The sequence below is a fragment of the Hipposideros armiger genome, unplaced genomic scaffold (assembly GCF_001890085.2).
Source record: "Hipposideros armiger isolate ML-2016 unplaced genomic scaffold, ASM189008v1 scaffold_458, whole genome shotgun sequence".
In the NCBI taxonomy this organism is placed as follows: Eukaryota; Metazoa; Chordata; class Mammalia; order Chiroptera; family Hipposideridae; genus Hipposideros; species Hipposideros armiger.
Window position 1 is genome coordinate 519,458 of NW_017731808.1, and position 18,958 is coordinate 538,415.

At 54.6% G+C, this 18,958-nt stretch overlaps 1 protein-coding gene across 1 annotated transcript in view; it reads left to right on the top strand.

The window, feature by feature from the left end:
• UMODL1 (uromodulin like 1) overlaps nucleotides 1-18,958 on the top strand; it is a 67,643-nt gene that overhangs the window by 16,669 nt on the left and 32,016 nt on the right. Inside the window, exons 7-10 of the mRNA XM_019666001.1 lie at nucleotides 7,338-7,592; nucleotides 10,726-10,838; nucleotides 12,440-12,659; nucleotides 17,930-18,067. Coding sequence (XP_019521546.1) covers nucleotides 7,338-7,592; nucleotides 10,726-10,838; nucleotides 12,440-12,659; nucleotides 17,930-18,067 — 726 coding nt within the window. The remainder of the gene's footprint in view (nucleotides 1-7,337; nucleotides 7,593-10,725; nucleotides 10,839-12,439; nucleotides 12,660-17,929; nucleotides 18,068-18,958) is intronic.

Here is an 18,958-nt window from a genome sequence, read left to right on the forward strand (position 1 = left end):
CTCACACATGGGATCCGAACCAGGGCCCTAAGGCGTCCCAAGCCAGTTCTTAACCATCGCGCCACTCGGCCAGCCCTATAGGACACATTTTAATGAGGGCCTACTACGCACCAGATATGGTTCTTACCGGGATAGTTCAGTGTCCAAGAGTCCTGCTCCCTTGAAACTCACATTTCTGTGGGGGAGGTGACAAGACATGGATAAACACAGAACATGGGGCGATGGTTTGGCTATGAAGGGAAATGACGTAGGAGAGTGACAGATGGGACAGGACACCCTATGGTGACAGGGTGACCTTTGGGCAGAGACCCAAGCAGAGTGGGGGAGCAAGGCATGAGGCCATCTGGGGGACAAGCCAATGAGTGAGAAGGAGGAACGTGGTGAGCTGAATAATGGCCCCACAGATGTCCCCCCGGGACCTGTGACTGTTACCTTCCACGGCAAAAGGAACTTTGCAGGTGGGATAAGGCTAAAGATCTTGAGATGGTGAGATTATGCCAGATAATCCGAGGGAGGCAGGAGTGCCAGAGTGAGAGAGAGAAGATGTGACAAGGGAAGCAGAGAGGGCAGACCAGGCTGCCCTGCTGGCCTTGAAAATGGAGAAGAGACCGCCAGCCAGGTAGTTCAGGTGCCCCTAGAGACCAGAAAAGGCAGGAAATGTTTCTCTCCTCGAGCCTCCAGGAGGAACCAGCCCCATGGACACCTGGATTTTAGGCTTCTGACCTCCAGAATTGTGAGAGTAAATTTCTCTTAGGCCACTCAGTTTGTGGTGATGCCTTACAGCAGTCACAGGAGACTAGTACAGAGAGTCAAGTCAGTGCCCCAGCCATGGCGTGTGCTTGGGTCCAAGATCCAGGAGGCCAGAGCCGAAAAGAAGTGGTCAGAGACGGGGGGCAGAGCCAGGCTGGGTCCATGTTGTGCAAACATGGCAGGGCCATGAGGATTTTTATCTTTTTTTCTCTCGAAAATTGTAGACAACTATAAATACATCTTGCTTCATCTCCATCCCAATCCATTCCCCCCACCCCCAACCCTATGAAATTCCCTTCATCATATGATTTCATCTGTCACTGTTTCAGAATGTATCTCTAAGAGGTAAGAGAGACATTTTTTAAAAATCCACAACACCGTATCATATCCCTTAAAAAGCCAAAACAATAATCTTTTAATAGCATCAAACACCCAGTCTGTTGGCATTTCTAATTTTCTCACTGTTATCCTAATCTTTTAACTGTTTCAATTGCAAGTTAAATCAGATCCAACAATTATGATGATAATTGTTAAGTGATGATATCTCTTAAGTTATTCTCTTTTTTCCTGTCTGGAGGGTTCCCCGCCATTTCTGTTTCTCCCTGTGGCTGTTGGAGGACCTGGCTCCTGTCGCCCAGCTGAGTCCCCCATGGGCTGGGATCTGCCAGCATCGGGGCTCCCCATCGCTCTGTCCCCTCCTCTGGGTCTTCTGTGAACCACAGTTGTCTTTGGGGCAGGCCCCTCCCTTTAATGGCGCTCAGGTCCCTTTAGTTCTGGTAAAGCCAGCCAATGGGTGCCCTCACAGATGTCCCCAAGTACACAGAATATAGGGTGATAGAACAAACTGACTACACTGAGACTCAGTTGCTAAAATCTTACAACTGCAAGGGGTGACACAGCTGTCCCTAGCCATGCTGTCCCCTCCCACGCCCTTCAGTCAGCTGCGCATTGCTGCACTTGGCAACTGCGCAGCCCTCCCCCACTCCCCCGAAGCCCTCACTTTGTCACCCTTCAGGGGAGGCGGGATATGTGGCCTCATGTTCTAGAGCGTCCTGAGGGACCGAGCTCCAGTCATCTACTCTGGCTCCGTCTTAATAGCAAGTCCTTCACTGTCACCTTCCTTTCCCTGTGTCACCCACTTACTACCCAAATTTCCCAAACAGACGGCCTGCTTCCAGGAGAACCCAAATGGAGTGGTAGTCTGTTGGCACCTTCATTCACTTACTACATCATGAGGTTTAGCGATGGGCGCCATGAGCACCGATGCTGCCCTGAGAACTGCCACATGGTCCTGGGAGATGAGACTATCTGATTTCTATGGGTACCAAAGTCACAGTTGAAGGAAAAGCCGTGTTTTAGTCAGAGGTCAGAGAAAACAAAGATTTCTTTTCTCACCTGAATTTTGGGAGCCCTGGTGTTGGCCCCTGGTGCCCTGTCCAGATTAAGAACCCCTGCTGTGGAGGCGCTGTCAGATTCAGAGGTGACTCTCTCTTTAGGAAAACTCCTTCATATTTTATAGGTGGTGTCCTGTTCTTCCGTGGTATGTGCTGCCCCTCTTTGTGTGGCCTTAGCAGCAGCTGAGGAGCAGTGAGGACTCTGGCAGGACCATGCTCTGAGTTAGACGAGCACTCTGGCGGGCACCCAGCAGCAGCAGGTGTGACCTGGAGAATAGACTAGATAGGTCGTGGCAGACCCCAAATGCACTCTTTCTTTAGTGACGGAACTTGAATTGAGTTGTGTGAAAATGTGCCCAGCTGAAAAGACTACATTTCCCTACTTTCCTTGCAGGTAGAGTGGCCATGTGACTTGCCTTAGCGAATGACATGTAGCAGAAGTCCCCATGGGAGTTAGAAAGACTGCTTAAGGGTTATGGGACCTGCTAAGACCGGGGTGGACATGGGACTGTGATGGCCATCTGAGCCACATGATGACCTTGAGGATAAGGCCCAGACTCTGTGGATGGAGGAGCAAAGACAGTGAAGGTGCCTGGGCCTGCCATACCATAGATGTTCCCAATGTGAAGGGTATACCTGACGGCGTTGAACTCCATTATGTGCGGTTTCCTATCACAAGGAGCAGCTGGTCCCAACCTAAGTAACTTGGGCAAGGAAGGGTCCTGGGAGCAGGTGGCTGGTGGTGGGAGAGCGGCAGGGGGTGGGGTGGGAGGTGCACCTGCCAGGCAGACACCAGGCCTCCCCAGGACAGCTGGCACAGCCTACAGGCAGGGGGTTGGTGGGGGGAGGCTGCAGGATGGGACTTTGCTGGACTCCAAGCGTTTAGCCTGGAGCAGACCTCGCTTGTCCAATTTGGCCACTTTCTCTTGTCTTTCCAGAATCTGATAGATTAACCACATTCTAACAGTGGAAGGATAAGTCTTCCCCGGGCTCTGTGCTCCCGCAAACGTTTTATTTTTCCCCTCCAGGCTTTTTATCCTACTTAAATCCTGCTATCCATGCAATTTTGTATTCTGCTTTCTTCACTCACCATTATGTCATATGAAAGATTTCCAAGAAGCAACCTGGTCTCCATAATTCTGATTTTTGATGGTTGAATAATAATGATAATGTAATGATATAATGCTCTTGGCTACTTCCCTCGTGGGGGGAGGGGGCCTTTGGGTGCTCCCAATGTACTGCCCTAAAAACCAGAACTTTCACTGACATCGTGAAGTGGTTAAGGAGAATAGTATTACAATCACGTTTGAATCCTTTAATTGAACTCGCATGTCCTCTCCTCTTGAAAGGGACGTGACAGCGAGGACCCTCCCTTTGTTCACAGTAACACAGCCAGAGCCCTTAAGTCACCCAGGCTCTGCAATGAGCACTTTGTGGTGTCACCTCATTTACTCCTCACAGCCACCCCACTAGGCGCCTCCCCGCGGTGCGGCCCCCAGGGGCTGCCTTTGGCACAGCGCTTGTGATGCCCGGTGGCTGTGCCCTTCCTCCCTCATCCACACCGAAGGCCAGGAGCTGACCAGAGTGCCAGAGCCGTGCACTGCTTGCTTTTGTGATCTGTGACCCAGCAGGACCATGGCTGGAAGGTCCCTACTGACTCCTCTCTCTGCTGTGGGTGGGGGAGGCTGCCTGCCGACGTGGGGAAGGGGCCGGTTCCCAGCGCCACCTGAGGACCCGGAGGGGTCCGGGGCCAGTCCTCACCCACTGGAATGTTCTACCTCCCCCAGGATGAGGCTCCACGGGGAGGTCTCCTGGTCACTGGCAAATATCACATTGTAGTAGGCACTCAACACATATTTGAGATGAATGAATGAAAAGGGAGGTTTGAGGGGTGGGTATCCCTCGGATCTCTGAGTGTGTGAGTGGTGCCTACCAGCTCCTCTGGCAACAAGGTACCCCTCTACTATGCAGCTCACGACTTTGAGGGTCTGATTAGAACTGTGCCAGAACCCCTGCAGACCATCCTTGGGCCTCGTGGACTGTGGCCTCCAGGGGTGGAGTCCTGTGCTGTGACTGAGAACAGGAGGTTGGAACACAGTTATTAAAAATACTGTGGTCAATAATCTGACAAAAAATATTAGACTCTATTTATAGCTAGGAAAGTTGTCAGCCAGACTCCGCCCTATGCTGCCCGAAAACTGAGTTCTGAGCTTCCTTGCAGATAATGGGTCATTTCTTTGGCAGGTGAACACAGGTGGGGAAGGCTCACCGCCCGACTCTGCCCCTCTTAGGGCAGAAAAGGCAGCTCCAGCTCTGCCAGCTCAGAACTTCAGACTGAATTCCAATCCCATTTTGCTAAGGGAAGCAGCATATGTTTTAAATTTAGAAGCTAATAGAAATGAGCAATCTGTTGGAATGGTTTAAGGTACAAACCCGTGGAAAATACAGCACCAATTTTACATGCTTTTCTTGTGAAATTAGTCACCCAATTAATGACACGCGGGGCAGCTGGATCCTTGCAAAAAAACAGAAACCGTAGGAAATATTGCACAGTTGGCATGTAACGTTCCAGGGACATGCCCTGTTTTTAGAGCGCAGTAGAACTGTATGCAAGGGTCATCCTAACTCCCTTTGACATGGTCCCCTTCCCAGCTGGAACCTAAGAGCTATTCAGCTCCGTAAAGAAATGTGTCCTGAACTTGTGCTTGGCCAGAGCAGGGCTGCCCGCTGGAGAGGCAGCCAGGCTGGCAGGAAGTTGCCTCTCAGGCTCACCCGAACCAAGAGTCTTCAACCCCAACTGAGTGCTCAGACTCCTGGCTCGAATCCTCAGCATTTCTACCTTTACAAGGATCAGGCATCAGGGTGACAGGCCCAAGGGAAAAGAAGAAATGAGCCCAACACAGGAGATCCTGGGGAAGGCGGCGGCCCCCTGCAGCCCGCCCCCCCCCCAGAAGAAACAGGGCCAGACCCACGGAATGGGGAGTCCCATGTGCCTCACCGAGATAAAGGTCAAGGGGAGATACAAAGGTTAAGTCCTCAACAGCAAGGTGGAGAGGACCACACGGCAGCGTCTATCCTCGGGTCACACAGAGTCAAGGATTGGGTGTTGCTTTCTAGGGCCACATTTGGAGAAGGGTGCAGAGAGCTAAGGGTCATGAGAGGAGGGTATCCTGGCTGACGAAGGACTAAAATCTGAGTTCGAGGGGAAGCAGCAGAAGGATAGTTTCACATTTAACATCTCAAGCTCTGCCCTACAGAAGTGGGATCAGCCTCCATGCGTCAGGAGCTGACTGATTTTGCAGCAGCACAAAGAATGTTCCAACAAGCTGTGCTGTCCAGCCAACAGCTGCCTTGAAAGCTAGTTAAGGGAGATTGGGAAGTACATTTGTTTCCTGTGGCTGCTGTAACCAAGTGCCACAAATCTGTGGTTTCAAACAACAGAAAAAGGGTCAAAGTGTGCAAAGAAAAAGAGCAAGTTCATTTTTAAAAAGAGAATAAAACAACAGAGCTGTATTTTCTCACAGTTCCGGAGGGCAGAAGCCTGAAAAGCACAGGTGTTGTCTTCTTCCAACGCACGGTAGCCCCCGATCCTACGGGACTTATCAGGGCACAGCGAGAATTTAGATGGAGGTCCCCCGTCCTACCAAGTACGGCAGGGGGTGCCGGGCTCTCCTCTCTTGTGACCTTCCAGGAGTTTATATTCACCAACTTGGAGGGGGGTCCCCAGGGGTTCACAGTGGCACCCGCTTATAAAAGGCGGCTCAGTGCTCAGCTGCAGGAGGGCCCAGCAGGGCTGAGTCACAGGACCAGGGTGGGACGCTACACTTGATTCTGAGCCTCTTGGCCGCCGAGGCAAAAAGGGGAACGGGCTGAGTTGTACTGGTTTTTATTTTTTACATTTACATTTATCTGAAAAGGTAGATTTTTTTTCATGATACTAGAAAACATATTTTATGAGTCCTTACATGAAGGGCTTTAGGAAACTTCAGATACTTTTGAACTCTTTTTTCTTTTTTTTTTACTATGGTTTTACAAAAGATTTCTTAAAAAAATCTTCCTATGGCTTGCTTTTAACAGAACTCAAATTCTGATGAAACAATGATTGTTCCTAGACTGAGGGCCAACCTACTTTTTGTATAAAACCAGGTGCCTGCTGTCAGCCAGAATTTTTCTTCCAAAAAAGATATTTAATTCTATTTATGTATTAAAAATATAGGTTAATTGTTATACTGATAGCTGTTGTATTAGAGTGCTATATGCTAGAGTGTTATATTACACTATTATTCCCCAAAACATGGATTTCCATATGAAAACATGAGGGGCCTCAGCCTGACTCCTGACACTGGCTTCCTTTCTCTAAAGGACGTAGTCACATTAGAGTAGGACCCATCTGAAGGGCCTCACTTTAACTTAATTACCTCTTTAAAGACCCTAAATACAGTCGCATTCTGCTGTACTGTGAGTTGGGATGTCAACATATGAATTGTGGAGGACACTGCAGTGCATGACACACCATATGGCCCCAGCTGCAAAAGCAACTTAGGTTGCTTCCATCTTGGTTATTGTGAAAAATGCTGCGATGACCATCAGGGTATAGAAATCTCTCTGAGATGGTGATTTCATTTCTTCCAGGTAAATGCCCTGAAGTGGAATTGCTGGGTCATAAGGTTCTGGTTTTAATTTTCTGAGGACCCTCCACACTGGTTTCCATAGTGACTGCACCAATTTACACCCCTTCCCACAGCGCATGGGGGGGTCCCCTTCTCAGCATCCTTGCTGGCACTTGTTACCTCTTATCTTCTCGATGACGCCCTTCTACCCGGGAAGAGGTGATCTGTCACTGTGGGTTTGACTTGCATGTCCCTGGTGATTGGTGACGCTGAACATCTTTTCATGTAAGGTACCTCTTCTTTGGGCAAGTGTCTGTCCAGATTTTTTGCCCATTTTGTAACTGGGTCATTTGGTGTTTTTGCTCTCGAGATGGCTGAGTTCCATACACCTTTTAAATACTAACCCCTTGTCAGGCATCTGAGTAGCAAATACCTGCTCCCTCTCCCGAGGTCGCCTTGTCATCTTGATGCTGGTTCCCTTCGTTGTGCAGAAGCGTTTCAGCCTGTGTGCTCACTTGTTGCTTTTTTGCTTTGTTGCCTCTGCCTGCCTCTCTCCTCACCTTCCTCTTTCTGTCCTTCACAGATGGCCCTCCCATCAGAGACCACATGGTCCTCAACGTCACTAGCAGCAGCTTTCATGTGTCCTGGAGCTTAAATTCCACCCAGAACCGCACTTTCCACGTGCAGGTTTACAGGGGTGAGGAGCTGCTCAGGAGTGCCTGGACCCAGGGGACGACTCTGGAGGTGGCTGGGCTGGAGGCTGGGGTGCTGTATGGGGTGAAGACCAGCTACCAGGCGTGTGGGACCAATGTCACCACCATGCTGACCGTCAAAACTGGTGAGGCACTCGTCTGAACATCCCATGTTTCCTATAACTTGGTCTTTGTGTCCCGGCTCTGTTGGCCCCAGCGATTCAAATCATCGATCCTCCTGTAACCGGGCAGGATCAGGCGTGAACCTGTGAGCAGTGCATGGCGGTCACGGCTGTCACAGGCGCCCTTTGCTTCCGTCCATCTCATCCTGCCAGGGCTGAATCTGACATTGAAGGTGTTGAGGGCTCGGGGGACCCCACCTTTCTGTAGCTCGAAGGACGTATAAAGAAGTCAGATAGAGGGAGGTAACAGGTGTAAGGATGTGGAAACTGGTGGCCATTTGCATACCTTGGAAGACCTTCATCCCACTTAATTCCACAGGGCTAAGTGTGTTGAATTTCCCCAAACCACAGACCCAAGCACCATGCAAAATCTTCACAAAGCACGCCTCACTTCCCACGCAATACGCTTGAAAACCTAGTGTTATGCCCACTGTATCGGTGCTGTGAAAACACTTTTTCCCCAAACACAAGGTAGGAATTGAACTGGGAATTCTGGCTTCCAGAAAGCAGCTGGCATGGCCCATGTGACTCTGCCAGGCGTCTGACTTTGGCCCTGTCCCATGGTTCGATGTCCTCTGCCTGGTCACCATGGTGCCTGGCTGGTGCAGGATTCAGTCAGGTTCGGCACGGGTGGCTGAAGTTCTCTGCTAGCGTGGCTTCTGGAGGCTGGATGTGAAGTGTGTGGTGCGGGGGGGGGGGCAGCTCCCAGATTTCTGGTCTGGGGATTTGTGATTGGGAGCAGGTGGCAGCCTTAGTCTGGGCTTCAGAGTGCAGAGTGCAGAAATAGCTGCATGGAAGACTGCGCAGGGGTCTGTCTCATGCACAGTTAATGCCAGTGACAGTGACGGGGGCAGTGATTGAATGAGCAGGCCTAATGACATGGCCCTGCATCCTTTATGAGCCCATTTGGGGCTGACCTGTACCAAATCGTCAGACCACACAGATGGACACCCAGGGGCCCCCTAGAACCACAGCCCCCAAATGCAAGCCCTTGACTTTGCATGAGTCTCCTTGTTTTGTTTTTTTTTCCTTTTCTTTTTTTTTAGCTGAGCCATCCTGCCACCTGTTGGCAACTCAGCAGCAGTTCAGCTTGGGTTGGGAATCGAACCGACCACCCTGTTGCTCAGAGCTCACACTCTTTTTTTTTTTTTAAGATTTTTATTGGGGAATTGGGTGGATGGGAACAAGCGCTGGGGAATTGGGGAAGGGGAACAGACAAGTTGCTGTCCTTTTTTTGTTCTTCAGTCTAGTTGTGGAGGACGTTGCTTCACTGGCCCAAGTTGGCACCATCATTGCGCTCTTCCCGGGTGAGGCAGATCAGTCGCCGGCTTCTGGACGGCCGCTCACTGCGGTTGCTGGCCACTCACACTGGCTGCCGGCTACACACGGTAGCCCATGGCAATCCACTGCAGCAGGGGCTGCAGCCTACACCATCGCGGGCGACTCACAGCAGCCCAGCTCCAGGTTGAGCTGTTGTTCAGCATCTTAGCTGTGGAGGGCAGTGTCACTGGCCCTCATATGTGGGATCCGAACCGGGGCCCTCTGGCATCCCAAGCGAGTTCTTAACCATCATGCCACTTGGCCGGCCCAGAGCTCGCACTCTTGAGCGAGCTCTTAACTAACTGAGCCGCTCGGCCGGTCTGCCTCCCAGTTTCTGATCAGGCGCCTTCTCACCTTCTCATTTCTCCTTCAAGGAGCTCCGGGAGTCAGCGGAGGGAGCACTCTTCTGCCTCTGAGGGAGGAAAGTGAGGCCGGGAGGGTTTCCTTGCCCGAAGGTCGTCCCACGCGTGAGGGTGGACCTGGGTCCTGGTTCTCCTCTGGCTGCCGTCCTCCCCCCACAGCTTCCCTCAGACGTGATGATTTATGGAGCCGCTTTGCAGTGCAAACCCACCGCCATTCAGACATGAAATAGGACCACGTAGCTCCCCTCCCCCAGGAAAAACACCTACATTGCAGTGCAGGACAGGTAGTTTGGAAGACTCCAGACTCCTTCTCCGTATTGTATAAGCGCCTGTTTGTAGGGGGCCTGATTGGGTTTAAAGGCCTTCTCGAATTAATTTGACCTTGTAACGAGCCTGTGACGAGGTTAGGCGGGGATTTACTGCAGTAGTTGGTACCCAGAGCCTCGGGTGACTGGGCTTGGGGCACCAGTGGGAACTAAACATCCAGGAGGCTTCCATCCGCGTGCAGGCTGACGTCCAGACTGAGGATCATGGGCCACAAACGATCCTCGTTTCTCTTATTAAGACGGGAGAAGTTTCAGAGGGGCCCTGATCTAGACATGTGCACTATACAATGTTGGTGACATTTCTGGGGCCTTAAATAGTGTGTGCAGTTGTGATAAACTGTCCCATGGGCCCAAAGCTTGTGGTTGCTGGGAATCCGGGCTGGGTGCACAGCTGTGAGTGGCTTTAGGTCACCAGAGAAACCCAGAGCTGCAGCAGGGCCTGCTGGGGAATGTTGGTTTTATTCTCAGTAATGAAAGATGTGTGTTCCCATGTCTCAGGGTGAGTCTTTCTCTGATTCGCTATGTCCAAAGGAAAGGACACCTCCCCGGAAGGGTGACCAACTCCACTGGTTTGCCTAGGACAGAGCAGGTTCTGAGAGGTGGGACTTTTGGTTCAAAACCCGGGAAGGCCAGGGCAAATCGGGACAAGTTGGTCACCTGAGCGTTGGGGGCCCGGGTGGGGCCCAGCATGAGGACATAGCTGGGGTCTGTGCTTGTGAATGGCTCAAGGGAAGGCAGTGGCCACACTGCATGAGGGTCTGCTGGGGGGCCTTTGTACCCGACACGTGCCGGGTGAGCCCCAGCTGCAGCTGGTGGGGACTGTGGGTGACAGCTGTGCCTGTTCCCCGATGTCCCTGCCCTGCATGTACACCTGTACAGCCATGAGCTGTGTTTATGTCAGGGACATCCTCCACCCCAGCGTGGAGACAGCGTGATTTTCCCCGTTTTCGCTACCCTAATCTAACACGCATTCCTTAATCTATAAGAAAAATGTCCCCTCTAAAGACTAGGCTTTATGGAAGACGGTGGTGGAAAAGCGTGCGGTGTTGGATCACGGGCTTTCAGCTAATTTGCCTGATTGTCTGCCAGATGCCCAGGTGTTCCAGGTCACACTGAGAATCCTGAACCGCACGCTGACTGAGACGCTGCTGAACCGCGAGAGCCGCGAGCATCGGGAGTTTTCCCGACAACTGCTTCATGAGGTGAGGCCAAGAGCGGGAACAGTGAGCTTTCCTCGGTGTTCTGAGCGAGGGACCCACGTGAGCTGGACGGTCCCCTGAGCGCCTTCTCTGTGACTGTGGCACAAGTGCACGTCCCCACAGCCAGGGGCCCCCAGCCCAAACCCCACAGTAATTACTCAACCCTTCCCCTCTCCCTTTTATGGGAGACTTAATCTAGATTTGGGGCCAAACCATCTTTGAAATTTGCCCGTGATTCAAATGGGTGACACCGCTGGATTGGAGGTATAGCTGGGCTTTCTGTCACCTTCTACCTGGGGGACCTGGGGATCTGTCTTTGCACTCTGGAGCTGCTTCACAGAGGAAGCGCTTACTGGTGACCATGGCACCCGTTTCTCCCTGGGGCCAGCGGGAGACATCAGCACGCAGCCTGGGCAAACCAGCCCAATGGCAAGTGCTAGGATCAACTAGAGAAAAAAGTGACTTGCCAAGCTGTCAAGAACCGAGAAAGGTGTAAGATTTTACCCTTGTTGCAAACTAATAAGTTAGCCTGTTCCAGCATGGATGCGGGCAGAAGACACGAGATGTCCGGGGCAGAGGCCAAGGATGGCACAGCACGATCGTCACTATGTGCCAGCCCTCCTCTGGGCTCCAAGCCCACGGGGTGACTCGGAGGGGCCCAGGCAGGCGGCGCACACGCAGTGGGCCTGCGTCACAGCGGAGGAACCCCGTGCTTGGGGAACCAGGACCTTTGTAATGGGCTGCGAGCAAACCTGTCTAAACCTTGCTCAGAAGGAGACATGGCCTTTATTACATCAGCCAATGACCACTTCTTCCCTCTGCCGGGAGGGGGCCGTGATCTCTCTCCTCCAAGACTGTTCATCATACAGACACCTTGGAAAGATATTCCGGAACAGAGGGGCAGTTAGTGCTTCTACTTGCAAAACGTGTAGAAATGTCAGAGATAGAGGGACAGCCGCCTCGCGACATTCACCTGCAGGGGAAATTGGTTTTGAACTTTCTTGGAGAATTCCCTTTTCTCTTCAGTGGTTTTCACATGGGTGTGCAGGAATGGGGTGGTAGGCAGCCGCGGCAAGCCTGGTGTCCCCTTGTTCCTACAGGGGTGACCCTGAGCCTCTGGCTTTGCCTGTGTGTTTCCTGAGAGATACAGCCCTGTGGGGGGTGAGGGAAGGTGGGGGTGGGTTGGGGGTGGGGACAGCACCAAATAGCCACAAGATTGCTCCTCAGAGACCCGCCCCCGTGGTCAATCCACTCACCAGTCAATCCAGCAGCCCCTCTCTCTCACACACACGTAACTCACCTTCACACCGACTTTCAGGGTACACATGGCGGACTGCATCTCATGTTCCACGGCGGGGACCTGGGAGTAGTCACTGAATTCTCACAGAGGCCAGGCCTGCTGTCCCAGGGGAAGCCTGGGTGGGGTGTAGTGAGCCGGGGGACGTCTCTGCTTCCCCGAGAGCTTGGTGGCTGGGCATCTCCCCTTAAGGGGACACACGGATTCTATGCACCATCTGCCAGCCGCGCCCGGGGCCCGCCTGACGGTTTCGAAGATGCTGATGGAAAATCTGCTTACCGCGTGGCTGTTGCGTCTCCTCGGCTAGGTTGAAAGCTCCTTTCCGCCGGCGCTGTCTGACTTGTACAGAAGAGGGGAGCTGAGGCTGCAGATCGTGTCCCTTGAGGCCGGAAGTGTGGTCGTGAAGCTCCGGGTGACGGTGCAGGACCCCGAGTTCCCGGTGGGCGTCTCCACGCTGGCCCCCATGCTCCCGCGGCTGTGGACGAGCACCGTGTTCCATATTGACCAGCGGGGGACACACGTGCAAGGTAGGCTCCCCTCCCCACCAGGGTGCCGGGCTGTGCCGCCGCCAGGCCCTCCAGCGTCACAGGCTGCAGCACTGTGGGTCAGCGTTGACTTGATTCCAAAGGATAAACCCAGTGAAATTAGAATTCTTATTCTGTGATCTTGCACTGGCACCAGGGGCTTAGGGCCGCAGCGCTGCAGCAGTGAGCCCACCTGCTTCCCACACCTGCTGTCCCAGAGCGGAGAAGCAACCCGTAGAGCCTGGGGAGCTTATCATCTCGGAGGGTGCTGCTCGGCTGCCGCAGGCCCAGGGCTCAAGGTGGAACCGGGCTGGAGGGTCCGGGGGTACGAGAAGAGGGCGGGAGCTTCCTGTGTCCGTGTCAGGGCTCAAGCACCGCCTGCCTCCACGGCACTCGCTGACACCCGGGCCTATTGTGTCAGCCCAGACGTTGTGTGATTTCACTTGGTGTTGCCTTGAAGCAGGAAGTCACAGCTCAGGGATGGGGTAGGGGAGGAGACCAAGAGAGAGAAAGATGGAGAGACAGAGAGAGAGATGGTGGGGGGGTTGAGACAGAGACAGAGACAGAGAGGGACAGACAGTGCACTGATGTGCCGTTCAAACGTAGGGACAAAGCTCCCTCAGGCAGTGAGGACACCGACAGTCTCTACATCAACCAGCCTGTTTGAGGCTCAGTCTGTGGAGTGAGCGTCCCTCTGAGGCCCCACGGGAGCTCGGTCGTCTGCTTTGAGCTGTGCTGCGCTGGTTTGCTGTCCTAACTTCCCCCCACCCAAGAATGCAGGGAAGGCTGAGGGAGAGTCACACCTGAAGTCAAATCTGCCTGCCAAGCCTGGGGGGGTCCCCTCAGGGACGGTGCCGGCAGTGGCTCTCTGCACCTGGCTGGCCCTCGGTGCCCTGTGGTCGGGTCCTCAGTGTTTGCCCCCGGGGCCCACCTGGGGCCAAATGGGGGCCACCTGCGGGTAACCCAGCAGCCCCTATGCTCCACTTCCCAGCCATGTCCCCAGGCCCTGGGTTTAGGTTACTCCAGACCTTTGTCAAATGATGCAGTGTGTCGAATGGTGGCCCCCCAAAAGATATGTCCACCCAGAACTTCAGAGTGTGAGCTTATTTGGAAGAAGACTCTTTGCAGATGAAATTAAGGTAGGACCTGAGATCGCCCTAGATTAGGGTGATCCCCCAATCCAATGACAAGTGTCCTTAGAAGGGACAGAAGAGGAGAAGACATAGGGAGGAGGCCACGTGAAGGTGGAATGACGTGGCCACAAACCAAGCAACACCTGAGGCCCCAGAAACTGGAAGAGGAGGAAGGACCCTCCTCTGCGGCCCTCAAAGGGAACCCAGACCTGTGACACTCGGAGTTTGGACTTTGGACGCTAGAACTGTGACAGATGTACTTGGCTGTTTTCAGCCAGCTTCAAAGCATGTGGTCATTTCTTACGCAGCCTCAGAAAACTTGGAGGAAGAAGAGGTACCTTGTATGGCTCACAGCATAGGGTTCTCAACAAGTCGTTTTAAGCGTCCCCACCAAGTTCCAGGAGCGCCCTCAGATGCGAAGAGCAGGCTCGGCGCTGCAGCGAGTGTCCCCGACAAACAGAGGGCTGTTTGCTGACCTCCGGGCTGATGGGCTGACGGGCAGCAGCTGAGGAAAGGCCCCTGGTGCGGGCAATTGGCAGGGGAGGCGCGCTGCCTGTATACTCTTCTGACCCAGTTTCAGCTGGCTTCTGACACCAGAGCCCACAGGACAGTCCCCAGGACACAGGCCCCCGATAGGGGGCCAGAACAGGCCTGAGCCCCTGTGTGGAGAAGGCATTTTCTGCTCCTGAGAGAGTCCTCTGCCCTGCAGGCCCAGAAACAACAGTCGTTGCCATTCTGCAGAAAAGCAACATGCCCGAGTTCCCCTCCTCTGCGGCTCACGCCGCGGTGATGTCGCTGGCTGCGTCTGAGCGTTCCTGCATCATTTGGGAGTGCTCACCACCAGTGAGTCAACGTGTCCTGACAGTGAGGAGGTCACGTTGTCATGACCTCATCTTCTCCGTGAGGCCAGTCCATCCTGGGGCCACTGGGTGGCCCGTGTCCTGGGTCTTCCTCCAGGAGGACGTGCCCGCATTGGGCGGCCTGGATGCTGAGCAGGCCCTGGTCCTACGAGCCACACCCTCAGGGGCGGCTGGCAGGTCCTGCTCCCTTGGCCCCAAAGGAGGAGGCGTGGTGGCATGGCGCGTCTTTCACAGCTCATGAGGGAATCGGAAGGCTTAAATCCCAGCTCTGACACTCAGGTGGGACCCTGCTCCAGTGGCCTCAGCTCCTTTGGCCTCGGTGTGCTCATCTGGGAAATGGAAAGACCACGGCACGTCCCACCTCTCTGGTGTGGTGGGTCCACGGAGGGGGATGTGGGTGTGGGAAGCAGCGCAGGGCCGGGCGTGCCGCTGACGGCCCCGCCCACATTTCAGGGTAACTCTTCTAGGGCCAATTTTCACATCTCCGGTGGTTCTCCGGCCAGGAAGGCCCTCCAGCGTCCCCTGGGCCCCCCGCTGGTCCTCCTCACGGGGGGCACCTCTCCCTGCTCCTCATCGGCCCTACCCTTGGGTCTCCTGCCCCTGACTCCCCCCCGTCCTCGAGGTTTGCTTTCAGGAAGGACCATCCTGCTCATTTGCTCTCAAGTGACAATGACCAACGGGGCTTTCACAAGGCCTCCCCGTGGCCCTCTGCGCTCCAGTGGTCTGTGCAGATGGCCGCCAGATGAGGCTCTAGCGACAGCATTGTCCCGTGTGAGGACTCCTCTGGGTCTTCTGGCATCTCTGCAGTCACCACAGCGCCACCTTCTCCTGTGAGTGTCAGGAGGGGCCTGTGTCCCCAGAGCTCCCAGCATCGCAGCCACCTGTCCCCTCTGCAGGCAGCAGGAGAAGGGCTGTGAACAGAGGGAGCCTGGCCCTGGGACTGTCACCAGCCCCCTGGCCTGCCAGAGTGGGCTTGCTTGCTTTACAGTTAGCGGTGCTGCCTTTGGTCCAGCTGCTGCACACGGCGCCTTAGTGCCAGGCTGTCTGTGCCCGCCCTGCCCCGCTCGTGTGAATGTGACACCAGCCCCCAGTGATGGGGGGCTCTGGCCCAGACTTCACCTCCGAGGGGGCACCTGGGCCCCAAAGACAGCGTGGGGCCCCCTGAGGAGCCTGCCCCTTCTGAGAGAGGGCGGCCTGTCCTGGGACTTCCTCAACTCGTTCCTGGGAGCACGGGGCCCCTGAACCAGGAGTGGAAGCTCTGCGGTGGCTGTCCCCCTCCTCTAGGAAGTGGGCCTTGTCCTTGTCCCAGTGTCAGGGCCCAAAGGAGCAGATTGCAGCTTCCTACACGGGGCCCCGCATCCTTGTCCGCGCAGCCCAGGAGGTGCGGAGGCCACAAGGGCAGCTCTAACAGCTTGCAGACCTGCCTCCCCTGCCTGAACTGGAGAACCGCCTGACCTCAGTCTTTAACACAAAGTCAAATAAAGCTGTCCCCACCCTAGTCGGGCTTGCTGGCGAACTGTGTGCTGGGGGAGCGAAGGCTAGGTGAGTCACCACCACTAAAAATAGCTACCAGGTGCTTAGCGGTTTGAGACCAAGTCTCCACTGAGTCCTGCTCTCCTAGGGCCCTGCTGCCAGGCAGCCTGGGCTTTGTCCCCGGTCCGAGCCCCCTAGCACCCTCGAGCTGCCTACAGGCTGGAGGTTGGGCAAGGTTCCAGAAAGGTCTGGGGGCCAGGCCAGCAGGGCCCTGTCTGTGAAGGAGCCCAGGCCTGGTGTGTGTGCATTGGTGTGTGTGCATGGATGTGCATTTGTGTGTGCATGTGTATGTGTGTGCATGTGTATGTGTGTGCATGTGTATGCATGTGCACATGTGTATATGTGTGTGCACGTGCGTTTGTGTGCATATGTGTGTATGCATGTGCACATGCATGTGTATGTATGCACATGTGTGTGTATAACTGTTGCAACAGCTGATGAGTGAGCCTGCTGGTCTTGGGGGAGCTGCTTCTGTGAAGATCACATGAAGCAAAACTGCGAACAACACAATGGGCCTCTGGGTGCTCGGCTGCAGTTTTCTCTGCACAAAACTGAACCCGTCCCTTGTCTTGACTGGAATCCCAGTCATGCTTGGCTTCTCTGGCACACTGGCCGTGAGTCGGGCACTCCGCCAGCAGCTCTAGGGAACTTTGTGCAGAAGGCCTCGCAGCCCACCCCCACTTGGGAACCCAAGCCCTTTCTCGGGCCCCAGCCTGCCCTGCTGGCGGAGGGGACTCTGTTCAGAGCCACCTGCTCCCCTGGGGAGTGGAGGAGGCTGGGACAGGCAGTGACTCAAAGAGCTGGGTCTGGGCTGAAGGATGGAATTCTAGGGGTGTGGGAAAACTGCCCCCACCTCAGCCCCTCCCAGCTTGGAAGACAGTTTGAGATATTTATCCCTTCAGGTTTATCATGCTTACTGCACGCAGCACTTTACTGATTAGTCAGATATCAAAATGCATGAGACCATCAAAGGCTTTCCAGAAGCAGGTACAGGAGTAGGGGGTGGCGGTCCCTGGGGGTCCAGAAGAGGGGAGAAGAGAGGGTGGGAGAAAGAGGTGGGACTGGTTTCCCAGAGGAAGTTTCTTTCCCAGAGTGGCCTCGGGAGTCCCGGCTGCCCTCTGATTGGAAAAGGCAGGGCTGGAGACGGTGAGGGTGGGTGAGCAAGGGCTGGGGCCATGTGGGGATTTACAGGAGGGGGTCAGGGCTTCCTGGTGATGTGGGGGTTTGGGACTCAGAGTTCTTTCTGGAGGGGTGCTCAAGGGCCATTCCTATCCGTGTCGGGGACAGGTCATGGCATACCTAACGGGCCCCTCTTGGCTCTGTCATTTCCTATTTCTTTCTTGAAACACTAAATGTTAGAGGATGTCAGTGCCTCAGAGAGATTTGGGTTTGGGAACAAAAGATGAATGAGGGAGAAATATACTCACGCCGGTGTGTGCTTGTGCCCCCCAAAGGAGCCAACATCCCCTAATCCTTGCCCCCAAATCAGCCAGCCAGTAGTGAGGGCCACGCAGGCAGGCGCGCGGCTCGTGGCCATGGTCCAGGTTCAGGCTCCCGGGGAAGGTTCTAGCAGGGCCCCCCCATTCTACGCTGGACACCATGGCACGTCACTGATTCCTCGCCTTGTCCTTTGGGCCACTTGCTGCACAGACAATCGGGAAAAGCTCTGCTCTGTTACCACTCATTTTCTGAGCAGCCTCTGGCCTTTTTGTCACTGGCTCCTGTCTTGTCTCTCTCCTGCCAACAGATTGGGACGAGTGTGCGGACAGCCTGGAGCACGACTGCTCGCCGGCTGCCCAGTGCATCAACCTGGAGGGCTCCTACACCTGCCGGTGCCTGACGGCCAGGGACGCCAACCCCTCGCGAGCAGGCCGGGCCTGTGCCGGTGTGTCCCCCGCTCCCCCCAGCTCTGGGCCCTGCCCGCTCTGGGGAGCTGGGGGTGGGGCAGGGCCGACTTCATCAGGCGCAAAGGGCACAGGGCTGAGGGCCCACCATACTGTTAGGAACCTAAGAAAATGCTTTTAAAAGGAAAGAAATTCATATAATAGTGCATATCAATAATGAATCCAGTCTTTATACCAATGCAGTTTTAAAATACAATGTTTTAGTTTTTCTTTGGATGAAGAGGTTCACCAAAGTCGTGATACAGCCCCAGGAGGGGGTCCCTACCCAGGTGGCCTGGAGCCCAAGAGGGTCTGGGGGCCCAGGGGAGCATGGTGAAGGCCCTCATGGGGACCGCTGAGCCCCAGTCCTGTCGCCTCTCTTCCCAAAGATTTTTAGGGCCAGTTTTGATTGCTTGGCTGGAGCTACCTGGCAGGCTGAGGTGAGAAGTGGGGGGAGGCTACGTACAGATGTGAACTGCTGTGATCGACTAGCCCTGTCTGCCCTGGACACAGGGTGGGCAGTGGAGGCACTCAGCCACCTTTCACCATCCCAGCTCAGGGCTTCTCACATCCCCACAGCTTCTGTTCCCCCAGAATTCTTATCACGTGAGGTCCGGCAGACTGACGACAGTGGCCAGCACCAAGCCCCACCCTGAGCCCCATTTCCCCAAAGGCTGGATGGGGTCATCTGAGGCCGGCAAGAACCAAGCCCTGTGTTCATGCCCTGGCTCTGCAGACATCCCCAGGTGGACCGCCCTCTTCGGGTGTCTCAGAATCCTCATTTATTAAGTGGAGCAGCCCCTCCTCTCCCTCCATGAGAGTCGCTTGGGTGACTGCAAACATGGGCCCCACTAAACATTCGTAACCACCAACCAAGACAGCCTGTGTCCCAC